General features: G+C 42.2%; 1 protein-coding gene across 4 annotated transcripts in view; it reads right to left on the bottom strand.

Annotated features, from left to right (window-relative positions):
- gnptab (N-acetylglucosamine-1-phosphate transferase subunits alpha and beta) overlaps positions 1-13,637 on the bottom strand; it is a 28,415-nt gene that overhangs the window by 4,888 nt on the left and 9,890 nt on the right. For all 4 annotated transcript variants that reach the window (XM_067582121.1, XM_067582122.1, XM_067582120.1 and 1 more), the window contains 11 exons: positions 12,792-12,856; positions 12,525-12,659; positions 3,532-3,693; positions 3,243-3,422; positions 2,770-2,940; positions 2,466-2,589; positions 2,158-2,373; positions 966-2,038; positions 679-878; positions 377-596; positions 127-240 (listed from right to left, as the gene is read on the bottom strand). In XM_067582121.1, the coding sequence (XP_067438222.1) occupies positions 127-240; positions 377-596; positions 679-878; positions 966-2,038; positions 2,158-2,373; positions 2,466-2,589; positions 2,770-2,940; positions 3,243-3,422; positions 3,532-3,693; positions 12,525-12,659; positions 12,792-12,856 (2,660 nt within the window). The remainder of the gene's footprint in view (positions 1-126; positions 241-376; positions 597-678; positions 879-965; positions 2,039-2,157; positions 2,374-2,465; positions 2,590-2,769; positions 2,941-3,242; positions 3,423-3,531; positions 3,694-12,524; positions 12,660-12,791; positions 12,857-13,637) is intronic.

Raw genomic sequence — 13,637 nt, 5'->3', positions numbered from 1 at the left:
GAAGAAAATACAGTTCAGCTTATGAAACAAAACTCCTTCCATGAGGTTTTATGTGAACTTTTTGAATGCCTTGAATTATAGCGGTTTAGCTGTTTTTACAATTCCATTTATTTATTTATGTCTCACCATGCTGGGGTCATAGTAGGCCTCCTGAGTGGGGTTCACAAGGTGGAGCTGGGTCAGGTTAGTCGGGAGTGTCTTCGAGCAGTTTATCAACATCTGCTCCAGACTTGTCAGGTCCTAGAAGATACCACAAAGGACAAGATGGACCTTAAAATGGACAATATTTAACCAGGTGGTAGTGTGCAAACTATCATCCGACATGTCTAAAAGCCTAATGTTAAGGTAGAGAAGATATTTCACAGCTTGGACTTACCTGGAGGCTGAGGGGCAGCTCGTGGATCCTCGTGGCCAGAGTTCGAATCTCACGATCAGACAAAACGCCTGAGTGGTCGGTGTCGATCTCGTCAAACACCTCAGAGACGTTTAGTTGCTCCTGAGCGCTCATCAGGAAGTAAAAGTACGAAAAGGCAAACTGCATGTCCTCAGAGTGACGCACGCGGTGGCCCGATGTCTTGTCAAACTCCTCTGGGAATCTGAAGAAAAGAGAGCAGAGCGGTTTAAGCATCTGGATTATCTAAAAATCTAGACAAAGACTTAAAAACCAAATAAACTCACGTGTCCTGCAGCTCCTGCATGATGAGTCTGTCGATCATGTGGGGCATGTGTGCAGGGACTTTGCGGGATGTGAAGCCAAACTGGCCGTTGAGCAGTTTGTTGACGTAGCGCAGCGAGTCAGCAAAAGTGTCCTGCAGCCTTCGGGCAGTGGCAGCACCATCGGCCTCATACATCAGCTCTCTCTGCAGACGCTCCTCTTCCTACGCAGCCAACACAAAAAAAAGATATTTATAGAAACCAAAATGAACAATAAGAGGTTAAAAGTGAAAGCTGTAGGCCTTATTTACCTCGAGAAGTTCTTGGAAGTACTTCCTCCTCTCCCACGGCAGGAAGCCTCGGTCAGAGGAGATGAAGTGATGGAGTCTCCTGCCCACTGGAGCTCCTCCTGCGGCGTTGGCCTGCTCTGCCTGTTTCTCTGCGCTCTTGATTTTGGAAATACTGCTTAGCAGCTTGGAGGTCAAAGGCCTCTCGATCACAGCCTTCAGAGGATACGGTTTGGGAGTTACAAACTCTTTGGGATCCTTATCGTCAATATGGACTTTAATGAGAGGAGTAACGGGTTTATCTTGCACAGCCGCATCTTTTCTGGGCATTTCTTCATTGGAATGTAGATTTTTCTGTACATTTCCGGCTTTCTCCTTCTTGGTGTGTTTTCCCTCTAACTGCTCTCCCTCCAAGTCTTTATATGGCTTCCTGTTGACTCTGGCTGCACCCTCATTGGCTGGTTGTGAATCTTTGTCCTTCTTTATGGTCATTTTCTTGAAAGGTCTCAGCAGTTCAGCCTTGGTGAGATTATAACCCTTCATAGTAATGTCACCGATGAGAAGTTTCTCGTCCAGCTTCTGAAGCTCATCGCGCACAACAGCAGGTAAAAGTGACTCATTCACTGCTGGAACTTCTACGACAACCTCAGGTTCACCAGGCCGCCTCCTCTGGATCTTAGGACTCCTTTTGTCCTCAGGAACGTCTGAGAAAGGGAACGGTGGCTCTGGCGTCGGGGTCGGCTTTGGCTCTTTGCTGGCGTCTTTGCTCACAGTCTGGGACACGTTAGCCTGAGGGACCTCACGTGTGTCGACAACTACGCTTAAGCTCATTGTAAACTCTGTGTCGTCCTCTCTTTGGAAGGTGAGGTTGTATTGGATTTGGGTGGCGTTGAAGCCAGAATGGAGCAGCAGGTGAATGGTCTTCCACTTGTTGGCGACTGAGGTGTGGCGCACCACCGCGTTGTCGCTGACGTGGGCCTCGGAGATTCTTCGAGCCACTCGTTCAAAGCTGAAATACGGCCTGATCTCCCCCACTGGGAGGGTGTACAGGCTCTGATTCCTCAGCAGGGTCACACGGTGCAGCTCGCCAAAGTGATCTACATCAGACACAAATTAATGTTAACCTGACATTACTCAAAATAGCCAATTATGTTACTGTTGTTAAGGAACTCTGGCTAGAAATCACCATTATTATATGAATTTGGTTTAAACTCACCTTGGCCACAGTCGCCTACATCATAACCACATGCGAGTACATTGCAGGCTTGGTCACAGAACTTGTCTGCTAGCCAGGAGTTGGCACAGCCTTGATTACAGTAGGACGTCCCCCCCAGACCACCCAGACCACCTCCAAACTGCCACACCTGTGCACCAGCTCCACCGGGCCCACCGACACCGACCCCAGCTGCGAACCGACTGCTCCCCGCTGCACCTGTCAGACAAAAAGGAAGGGAAAAGCTTATTAGAGATGTCACAAATGGTCTGATTTATACAGGAGATCTGACAGGTGCTGATCTCTTTTACCTGAGCAGTCTCCTCCATCCCAGTCACAGGCAGAGTTGTTGCACGCCTTGTCGCAGTACCCATCTTTGATCCAGGATCCTGGGCAGCCCTCAGCACAGTTGGGAACAGGCCAGGTGAGATACACCTGCAGGGAAGCGAAGAGAAGAGACTCATGCCAAATTCAAAAAGCCTTTTGTGTTGATTTTGTATTGAGGAGAATACTGAAGAACTGTAACATACTGTATATCGTATTTACCCAGAAAACTGCTGCACAAAATTTCAGACTAAACTCCTTTTTAAGAGGGTTTGGAAGTAGTGTGCGCACCTTCTGTCCCTTCGAGTGGCTGTAAAAGTCGTCCGGCCAGACGTCTTTGCCAAACATCACGTCGTCGTTGAGGTATATAAACTTCTGGGAGAGCCCCGGGATGCGATGGATGTGGGTCTCTATAGCAGGGGAGCTGAAGGTGGGAAGGTGGCTGTTGTTCAGGAAGATATCCTGCAAGTCAGAGAAAGACATTTGTGCATTAATATAAGAAGTTATGCATATAATTTTCAGTATGTTACCTTATAGGATACTCAAGAAAATCAAATCAGCTTACTAATTTGACTGTGTACAACTTGTGCTCAAATAAATTCAGAATTTTAAGTACTAAATTTACATTTTTAAAGCTTATTAATATAAATATAACACACATTTTTAGCCAATATGACAAAATACACTTGGAAGAAGTTCTGTAATTGTTTTGTTATCTTTCTCTTTATGTATGAGTATGAGAGAAGTCAAAGCTTGAATTTTACCTGATGTGTGACAACCGTAACTCGTGGGTTATCCAGGTTGAGCCAGGAGGGAATCTGCCCGTTAGTGACGATGAAGATGTGTCTCACCCAGGGGGCGTGTCTCTCCACAGAGCGCAGCGAGTAGCGGAGCTCCTCGTTGTCCTCGAATCGGCTGGCTGAGACGTCTTCATCCTGTTTAGACTGAAGAGAAGAGGAAATAATTGATTATATTTAAAGGTCTAAGTGTTGGTTTGAGTCACTCAGACTCAATCGCTTGCTGCACATGAGAGACGGGAGGCACCAGTCGTACCTGTGAGATGGCAGTGAGGTCCCAGAACAAGTAGCCAGGACTGATGGTTAACTCATTCCCATCCAGCGTCAGGTTCTTTTTAGCCTGCTGGGTCAGATCGGTGAAGTCCTGCGGGCTGTTAAGGTGGAGCAGGGCGATGCTGGCCTCCGAGTACAACTCAAACTGAGGGACAAATAGACAAACATACAGTTGGGTGTGAATTGCTTAAAAAGAAAGTTGGGGGACTTGTTAAAGACAAATTTGAGAAAACAATGGTCAAAATCAATGCAACAAAGCCTGAGATATGCTGACTCTTAGACCCTCCCTACCTGGAAGCTGCAAACTCTCAACACAGTAAACCATTAATACATTTACCCTTCTTTAACTGGTTTAAAAAAAAATCTATGTTCAATTAGAGGCAAACTGGTCAGCACTGAATGTTCCCAGAAAACTCCAGAAACAATTGATAGCACAGGAGCAGGGTGTAGTTATCAGATTTGCCGCTGGGTAGCGTATGTTTACAGCTTGGTGACACTAAAATTGGGACTGAAAGGGAGAAGATTCACCACCGTGGAAGAAATCCAGGGGAAAAATAAAAAAGAATCACAGGAGGCTCTGGTGACACAGATGACCACAGGAAACGTTTCCAGGAATGGGAGACGGAGAGTACTTTGAGGGGGATTAAAAAAGTGCTACTGAAAGATTTATAATGTCTGAGTTTTTGGATCATCTTTCATATATTTATTTACAATGTGTCGGCTAATGTTTTTCTTAAGCAAATGATAAACGACTGACTTGGAGTTGAACTTGAGGTGAGATTGGTTTTGTCAGCTGCTGTTTCCAAGGTCGACAACAAACTTTAAAGTCCTTAAAAAGGGACATTTGTACTACAACTACATGACAGCTAACCATCCGCTTAGGGAAGATTGTTTGCTCCAGAAGAGCTAGTATTAGACCTTGCGGTGAGATTGTTTCATCAACAGTTTGCTTCTAGTTGATTTTGCTGGTTTAGACGGATCAACTTGTGCAGTGATCCTTGACTGTATTAATATTTGTTGTCTCCAAACTCAGTCCAAGTGAATCGAACGATAGAATATCTATATTGCGTAATTTTCTCAGACATGACAAAGCTCCTCCAGAGTGAAAGAAGACATCACTCTAATGTTTTTATTTGCTGTTTAGTCCTCCCAAAGCCATATAAACGAACTTTGCAGTGCCCCCTTTAAGTCACCGCAACATGCACTGTGGGAAAATCCTTCGCAGCAGTTTCTCAGATGTTTTCTCAGCTACACGAATTAGAGACTTTAATGCCGTTGGGCAGGAATATTTATAAAGGATAGAGATGACAGGATGAATGTTATTTGGGTTCGACAGTGACCTCCAGCCACAGGGGTCAAACTCAAAGCAGATATGATGTTTGCGTGGAGGCATCGGCCCTGGCTGCTGTAGCCTGGAATCCGAATAGCAAGGAAACGCGCGCACGTGTGTGTGTGTGTGTGTGTGTGTGTGTGTGTGTTTAGATAGGCCAGAGTTCGGAAAATTCTGTGATGTCATCTTCTCCACGGGGGGTCACATGGAGGTGGGCTCTCTGTCTGATCTCGGTGGGGCTATGTGAGGCATTGAGGAGCTCTGTGTGTGTGTATGTGTGTTAACGTGATGCATGTGAGAGAGAGAGAGAGAGAGAGAGAGATATCCCTGGCCTTGCGCCGTTTCAAACCATCTGTCCCTCCTCTCTCATCTCTTAAACTCTAAGCTTCCCTGGAAAAGATTCACCCCCCCCACCCCCACCCCCACCCCCATCCCCCCTCCATCATCATCATCATCCACCACAGACCCCTAAACGTCTCCCATGAGCTCGTGTTCTGCCTTGACTCGTCCGATTTTCTCAGCTACTGTTTTTAGGTGAGGATTAGCCGGGACTTATGAACCCGGCAAGGTCTAGCCAGGAGAAAAGCAAGTCCTGGATCACATTGCCATCTTTATTATAGCTCTGTTTATAGTCCTGATAATGCTCTGACACACGCACACAAAGCAGAGGTGCATGTGGTGGCTTCACACAGCCAGCGGACTGACGCAAACTATTTTATGCACACGGGCTCACACTCGAACCTGTTCATTTACTAGGTCACAATGTCACAAAATCGTTTTACATGCACTGAAACTATCATTTCTATTTATCTATCAGTTGGTAACAATTTTCATTATAGATAGATACAGATTTATTATAGGGTCATAGTTTATTTTTTTTAATTAAGTGAAGATGCCAAATGTTCTCTGGTTGCAGCTTCTCTGTTTTAGATCATTGTAAATTTAATATTTTGGGGTTTGGGCTCTGTGTTTTTACAGTTTTGTGACATTTTATCTAATTCTAATTCAGGGGTCAAGACATTAAACCTGCAGAACTTTTACATATAAAGGAACGTCCGTTATGTTCAAGCCCTTGCCAAATGAGTTCACACAATGCTGATTGAGCCCATCACCGCCAGATAAATCTGTCTGTATTTCACAGTATAAAGAGTTTTTAAGTGTCATGTCTGGCGTGACATTCCCGCGCTGGCCGTTAATCGCGCGGCTCTTCTATACTTTCCAAATGATATCGGACCGAACGGCTCGAATTCTGATAGTGAAACGAGTCATTTTGTGGGGGTTGCGTGGCGCACAAAACAAGTTATCCACCGTTTTACAGCCGCAACAGAAGGTTAAGGCCAGTGGTGTACTGGCCATCATCGGGCATAATGGGACAAATCCGTCTTTACTGGCTCTCTCGGTGTGCCTGTCATTCCAAGTGTACATAAGAGCGCCGCCCTTTACTCTCACTGCCACAAGGGGGAGACAAAAGTTCCACGTAGCAGCTTTAAACATGATTAGATTTTATTGTTTACATCCAACTCACAGATTTTTTTTTGCCCAGTCTTTTATTTGTTGTAATATCAATCATTCATAGTAATGATTCAATTTTTCATATGCAATTTCAAGCACAGTTCCTCAATTCAGTACATTGAGGGGTTTTGTTGCTGCAGCCTCACTTAATCTGATATGACCAGTAGTTTATGGTCGCTGTGTTATGACTATTAGACTTTATGGCTCCTGACCACTTGGGATACTGTTACAGTAGGTTTTTATATTCAGCATAATCCCATAATTATCACTTGTGGTTGTTTTTGTGGTCTCATGTTAACATTTAGCTAGCAACGAACTGCGCAGCATGTCAATATGAACACTTCAGCTGTGATTAACAGCTCTCTGATTTACCGACAGGAAAATGTTGTCCTGGAAGACAGACAGTCTCAAAAAGAGGTGGACGATTAATTAAATGTTAGTGTTTATTTTAATGGGACCCTTTCATGTCTCATCTGCAAAGAGAAAGCTGCTGCAGAAAAACAAAGCAGAACAGAGCAGTATGTCAGGAATGAGGTAGAGTCGAGGGAAAGATGATCTGCACTTTTTCATAATGTATACAGCTGTTTTAATTTATTGTTGAATAAGAACACACTAAGTTAACTGTCCTCCAGGCAGCACCTCAAGTTATTAATCACCGCAGGATTAAAACGTCCCGTGTGAGTTTTACTCTCGACATATTTTAAACCACGATCGCCGTGGACTGTGTGTCACTGCAGAGGCGAAAGAAAATGTAATTACTATAGCGAAATTGAGTTGACACTGTGTGTAAACCAATTAACCGCGTGGTGAGTGATCTCTGTAAGCAGATGGATGGAGATGTTGTAGCAGCGTGACGCAGCGCAGAGGGCGGAGATGAAGCCAGCTTTCATCATCCCGCGTCGCCTGTCGGGTCGAGAGGTGAGGACTAGTGGAGCAGATGTACCGAATTTTAATAATGTGACAGCATGACAGAGTCTTTTAAAAAAAAAATGCAGTGTTGTTTTTCTCTTTGCATAGTTTTAAACTGGTCTGAATCTTGAAATAATGCTGTAAGCCATCTAGTATTCTCTTAATAGACATCTGGGATGTAAATGGGCTGCATTTATATAACGCCTTTCTAACTCAAAGCACTTTACAATACATGTCAACATTCACCAATTCACACACACACATTCATACACTGATGGCAGAACCTGCTCATCAGGATCTAATCTAACGCACACACACACACACCACTGGTGCCGTCATCAGGAGCAACGTGGGGTTCAGTATCTTGCTTAAGAACACTTTGAGATGCAGACTGGAGGAGCCGGGGATCGAACAGCCGATCCTCCGATTAGCGGACGACCCGCTCCACCTCCTGAGCCACATACACCCCGGATGTGAGTGTGACAACCGATCAATCCACATATTAGACTGGCCGAAAAAATATATTGAATTCATCTGATTCCAGACATAACGCAAATGTGATTATTTATCTGTGAATTTCTACAAATTTAACTCCTTTCTCTTCTCTACTCGAGTGAACGTTATCATCCAGAGCTGAAATAATCCATTAGTCAAATCAACAGGGCAACAATTATAAAACAAGAACGATTTTTCAGGCAAAAAATGCAAAAAAATGTGAAGGTTTGCTGCTTCTCTTTGTTTTACACAACAGTAGATTGAATGTCTTTGCTATTTGAAGATCATCTCGGGCTCTGAGAAAGTCTGATGACATTTTTCACTATTTTTTATGACATTTTGTAAAATAAACAATGAATCTAGTAATCAAGAATATAATCGGCAGCTCAGATGATAATCTTGAATGCACTACAGCTCATTTTATTATGTCAACACAACGAGGCAGCCAGCGCCCTGCATATTTGCATATTTGCAATCAGGCGTGTAGAAAAGGTTTATTGTACGGTTTGCCTCACAACTGTGACATTATTGACATTATCCTTTTTCTAATTCTTATTTTTACTCTTAATCTGTTGCTCACAAGCTTTTATTAACACAGTCTTAAGAGTCTTATGACACCCTGCACATGTTGCATAAGTGATATGTGTGCGATACATGACGAAACTTCGGGATCTTGCTTCATGGCGGAGACGAGACATCGCACGGAAACTCACGGGCCTCTCGAACACATAAAAATATATGCTATAATATAAACACATCAGCAGGCTTGTACACAAACACATGAGTGGGGGGCCAGGACTGGACGGGCGACAGCACGGGGCAGATGATAGGGGTTGTGGGGCAGCTTTCATCACCATAGCGCTCGGTCTAACACCAGCTATAAATACCGACCGCCTCTCACTGCTGAACCTCTCCCTCCGCGCTATGCACATCATCCCTCTTTCACAGAATCGGCCCGGCCGCACCGGGAAACACCTTGAAATCCAACCTGTGCGCCGTTTTTTGGCCCACGTACCGAGAATATGCGCGGCCCCCCTAAACGCCAAACACACACACTTTCCATCCTGGTTCGTTGGCTCTCAGCTGGAGCTTCATATGTCCGTGTATCATCTCTACTCCCGACACTTCTTCCAGCCTGCTCCCCTTATAAAATATCAAAACTTATGACTCCATCGCCTGAGGACGCGGAACAGGTAAGACCGGGTGTAAATAACCATGTGAGATGACAGGGTGTGTCCGAGAGTGCAGGGAAGGTCAGTAAAAGCCTGATGACCTTTTTCAGCGTGCTGGCTGGCGCCGCGCCACTCCAAACAGTTGTTCTAATGTTAACCCCCGCAATGCCAGCTTAGGTTACAGCCCCGAATACCGCCGGTTATTATCACATGACCGACTATGCTACACCGCGGCGAAACCTGGGCGCAAATGCAGGGAATGATGGGACAACTGGGCTCGATGATGACATGTAGGTCAAGCATTGTTAACCTACATATCATCACATACGGTGATTTGGACTCTACTGAGGTTCATAGTAGCTGCTTCTTCACCCGCTTCTGCTCACAAACAGTTAAATTTGTAACTATTATATACAGTATGTGCAGTCTAGTGTCAATAATGAAGGTAAATACAAGAGAAAAAGGAAAAGATGACAGATCTTCAAGGCAGAGGGGAGAAGTTAAAAGAGTAATTAGCATGTCAATCATGCCTGAGGTCATCTTCATGTCTTGGTAGAAAGTGTAACAGGTACCGAAGCTTTTTGGAAGAAGGTGATATGTCGTATTTCACGTGTTGTTGGTTATGATTTTGCTGGGTATGTTTCTTTGTGTATGAAAGAAAAGTGCTGTATTTTTTTTTTTCTGCTTGCAAAACAGAAAAAAAGCTTGCTGTGTTCTGGGAAAACCCACAAAACTGACTCTAATAAGACAGCAGTTATATGGATAAATGTATGTATTTATTTATTTATCTCCTTGCTTAACCTAAGGATGGTTTATTTATAAATCCAGGAAAAATAACACCACTGAGGATTTGCCAAACATGGACTGTATCCATTTAAAATACAAAGACTACAGTGACTAATATAGTCCTGAACTGACAAACATCATATATGGACAAACTGTTAACCAATAAAAATGTGCTTATTTATTCAGTTATTTTTAACTAATTTTGCCGTTTCCTCTGAATTTTCTATTTTTTGCTTTTTCTGATTTTTTTTACTGTCATTTATTCTCATATATTTACTTTTTTTCACACCCCCTGAGTCATAAATTAGTTGCATTTATATCAACTGCTTTTTTTTTTTTACTTGGGAAACAAATAACAACAATATAACGAATATCAAAATATCAAAAACACAAAGTGCATGTTTCTTTTCATAAACCTCTCTCACTAGTTTCTGGTTTGCAGAAGAAAAAAGAAAATAAACTTGTTGGATTTGACCGACATGTTCACTTCATGAGCGTCATCGGCTTCTTTTTCCTTCCTCGTCATAACATCATCTCGTATTTTACAGGCTGTTTTGCTAATTGACATCTTAATAACTTTTTCTAGCATCAGATCACTCTCACTTCTTTATAGTTCTCATATAAATCAGGGTCATGGACCTTTTTTTTTTTTTTTTTTTTTTTACAGCAGACAGACAGCTCGACTTATAAAAGCAGTAAAAGCACAGGTGTTACTAATGACATTAACGATGGCTCAGTCTCAGCAATCACTGCAATTCAGTGCAACAGCCAATGATGTTATTAGTTACAACTGTATCTGACAAGTTAAAATGTCTGCTATGAATCACTGCATTTATATTTATATAAAAAAAAAATCATTGTTATATTATGTTATAAAAACATTGGCTGCAGTTTTTTTTAAAGGGGTTTTTAAGGCCCCTTAAGGAGCCACAGATACTGTAAACCTTTTGTGCAACACCTCTGTTTTGCAGGCTGTTACAAAAGCCCTAAAGATCTAAATCATCTCCCCTTTCTTCTAATCGGCCATGTGAGTGTATTATCAGACGGGACAGACGGTTGACTCATGCCCGGCCCTTCCTGTGTGTCTGGTGGTGTGACGGGGTGACGCAGCTCCAGGCTGCACAGCTTTGTTTTCTTTGATTATTTCATAGTAATCCGCACTCGTTAGTGGCATTCCTCCCTCTCAAAATATAAAGAGTTCTGATTAGAGAAAATTATTAGATAGGCCGACCGTCAGCCGCCGAGCTAAACAAGGGCCCCTTTATCCACATCACAACATAACTGTTTAAAATAGAAAAAGCCCTTATTTAGCAGGACGGAGCAACCTCCGCTCCAAGGAGGAGCTGACTTGTGTGACTTTCTTAGATTACAATCCTATGATATATAAAAAGATCAAAACCTTAATTTGTGAACACACAAATATATCCAGTATACAGTAGGGACCACTTTCCTATTCCAGTGAATGGGAAAGTGGTCTCAGACTTTTGGACCCTGCTGTATGTCCTGTAGTAATAATGATGTAGCCACATCCATCAGCACTGCGTGTTAGGACGCTCTGAGGGTGACATCTTGTGGCCAAGTCAGTTATGTGAAAGCTGCCGTTTATGTCGTTGCTGTGATGTGTGATGACACCGTTTCCAAAAAACATTGAAGAAATAATAATACTCATTGTCTGCATCAAGTAAGTAACAATTCATAAAACAAAGCTAAAAGAGTTGAGTGTTTATATTTATTATGTGTGCAACTCTGCCACCTGCTGTTTTAAAAACAACTTAAAAACACAGCCCTTATCAGACACTTGATAAAAACTAATTTTTAACATTTTCCCAGATTAACTTTAGGAAGAAAAATGCATCAAAAGATATCTTTCACTGATATTATTCATCAATTAATCAATGACTTTTTTTATACATTTTAGTGTGTTCCTAAGTTGCATTTGATGTAAAATATAAGAGCCAAAAACGGCTTTTAAGTAAAAGTTTGACACAACGGATGAACCTCTGCGATTTTAACGAACCCACAAGATTCAGTGCAAGAACCGACACATCGTAGTGTCTCCACCTCATATAAAGGGCAGAAGATGTTGTTTGGCACTGGAAATCTTTAAAAGGGATGTTGCAGAGGCAGGAGTAAGTGCAAAAAATGTGATGTTTGTTATCAAAGAGCTACACTGATACGAAGCTTTCAAAGCATATAGAGCAACACTGATGTAGAATTTCTGTTCCTGCGGACAATCACAGTTTTCTATGCACAGCCATGAATGCACCAAACTACGCAGAACAGTTTTATCCTTCCTATCTCAACTTAACAGAGCTTTCTGACTCACTGCTTAGAGCCCCTAATGATGCACACCTGCTGTCACTATCGCTGATAAGATCTGCCTACCACCACAAAAAAAATGAAAAAAAAAACAAAACAAAAAACCACATCACAAAAATAACAAACTAGTCAACTGAAACCTGTATTCTGTTATCTGTGTAATGTGGCTGATAAATTAACATATTAACAGAAACGTTAAGACGCAAAAAAAACATACCAGTATTGTTGGGAAATAGATCTATGTGAAAAGGAAGAGGTGCAACCTTTTCACACATACTTAATGCTAAAATTTACAATGAATGAAAAATAGTTCCTCTAATTAACAACGAATCTCTTCACCATCACAGCGGTTAAAGGTTTATTCTCACCAGTGACAATTTAAGCAAAAATACAAGCTTTGAACTTGATTCTTATTGCTGAAAAAAGAATAATAATAATAAAAAAAATGTTTACCTGTTTGATCTTATTGGTTATGACAGAAGGCAGTTTGACTCTCAGCTGCTCCGTCTCCTTGAAGGATGCTGGGAAGCCGCTCAGATAGGCCAACGCCTGCATGCGGATCAGACCTGGAGCCTCTTTATCTGTCGTCTGGAAAGCACACAAACAAAGAAGTACAATTAACACCTGATGTTTAAACACCACGGTCTCTTTCTTTCATGATTCATTTATTGATTGAGTATAATGTGCACTGAAGGGTTAACGTGACAGTTATAAACTCACCAAGTAACATCTGGACACTGTGAATTTCTGGTCTTCTCTGGACACATCTGTATAGGCTTTTTCAGCTGTAAAAATCAATTCATAAAGCATTTTTTTATGCATGTAGATGTTTCATTTTTGACCTGTTCCAACATGTGCATAAAGCAGCAGTATAGAGTGAACCTTAAAGGTTTAACACTTGTGAATGCAGACTTTCTGATGTCATTAAACAGGCTGAATGGAAAATGTGAGTGGACTACAATGAATGAATGATACTTTGTCAACAGCTAACATCACACTGTTCCTGGGCAAGATGCTGAACAAGTAAGTGTTGCAGCAGACAAGCAACTCCCAGTTGTGAACAACTACAGATGTGAATACTTTTCTAATTCCCCCAACATCCCCTCTGCAAATAAAAATGTGCTCTTGGTCAACTTGCCTGCTTACAGATCCCCTCTAGAAAATGTTTTAGGACGTATAAAGATCCTCTACTTGGAAAAATAAATTGTGTTCGACACGTTTTTTCCCCACCAAAAAAAAAGTTCAGTTACTGTAAATGTTAAAAATCCTTAAAATGACATCTAATCCTTCTCCCACATTAAAAAAAATCCAGAATCTATGAATATGAAGTATTTTTCATGTCAGAAGTTTAACTGCCGGGTACAAGATGTCTCCTACTTCCCTGAGAAGTCCATTCTCAGTGTTTGTGTACTACAGGCTGCAAGTTTCCACATTACATTCTTGTGTAAGTTGCATACCGGACCACCATGTGCTCCAAACTGGGTGTGATGTCACAAATCATGCTTGTAGGTACACGTCTTAAGACAGAGAGAAACGTTCCACTTTCAGCAGATAAATGTGAAAACA

This window comes from Thunnus thynnus, chromosome 23, assembly GCF_963924715.1.
Source record: "Thunnus thynnus chromosome 23, fThuThy2.1, whole genome shotgun sequence".
NCBI lineage: Eukaryota > Metazoa > Chordata > Actinopteri > Scombriformes > Scombridae > Thunnus > Thunnus thynnus.
Note: the sequence above shows the minus strand (reverse complement) of the source record. Positions and strands in the feature narration are given on the sequence as shown.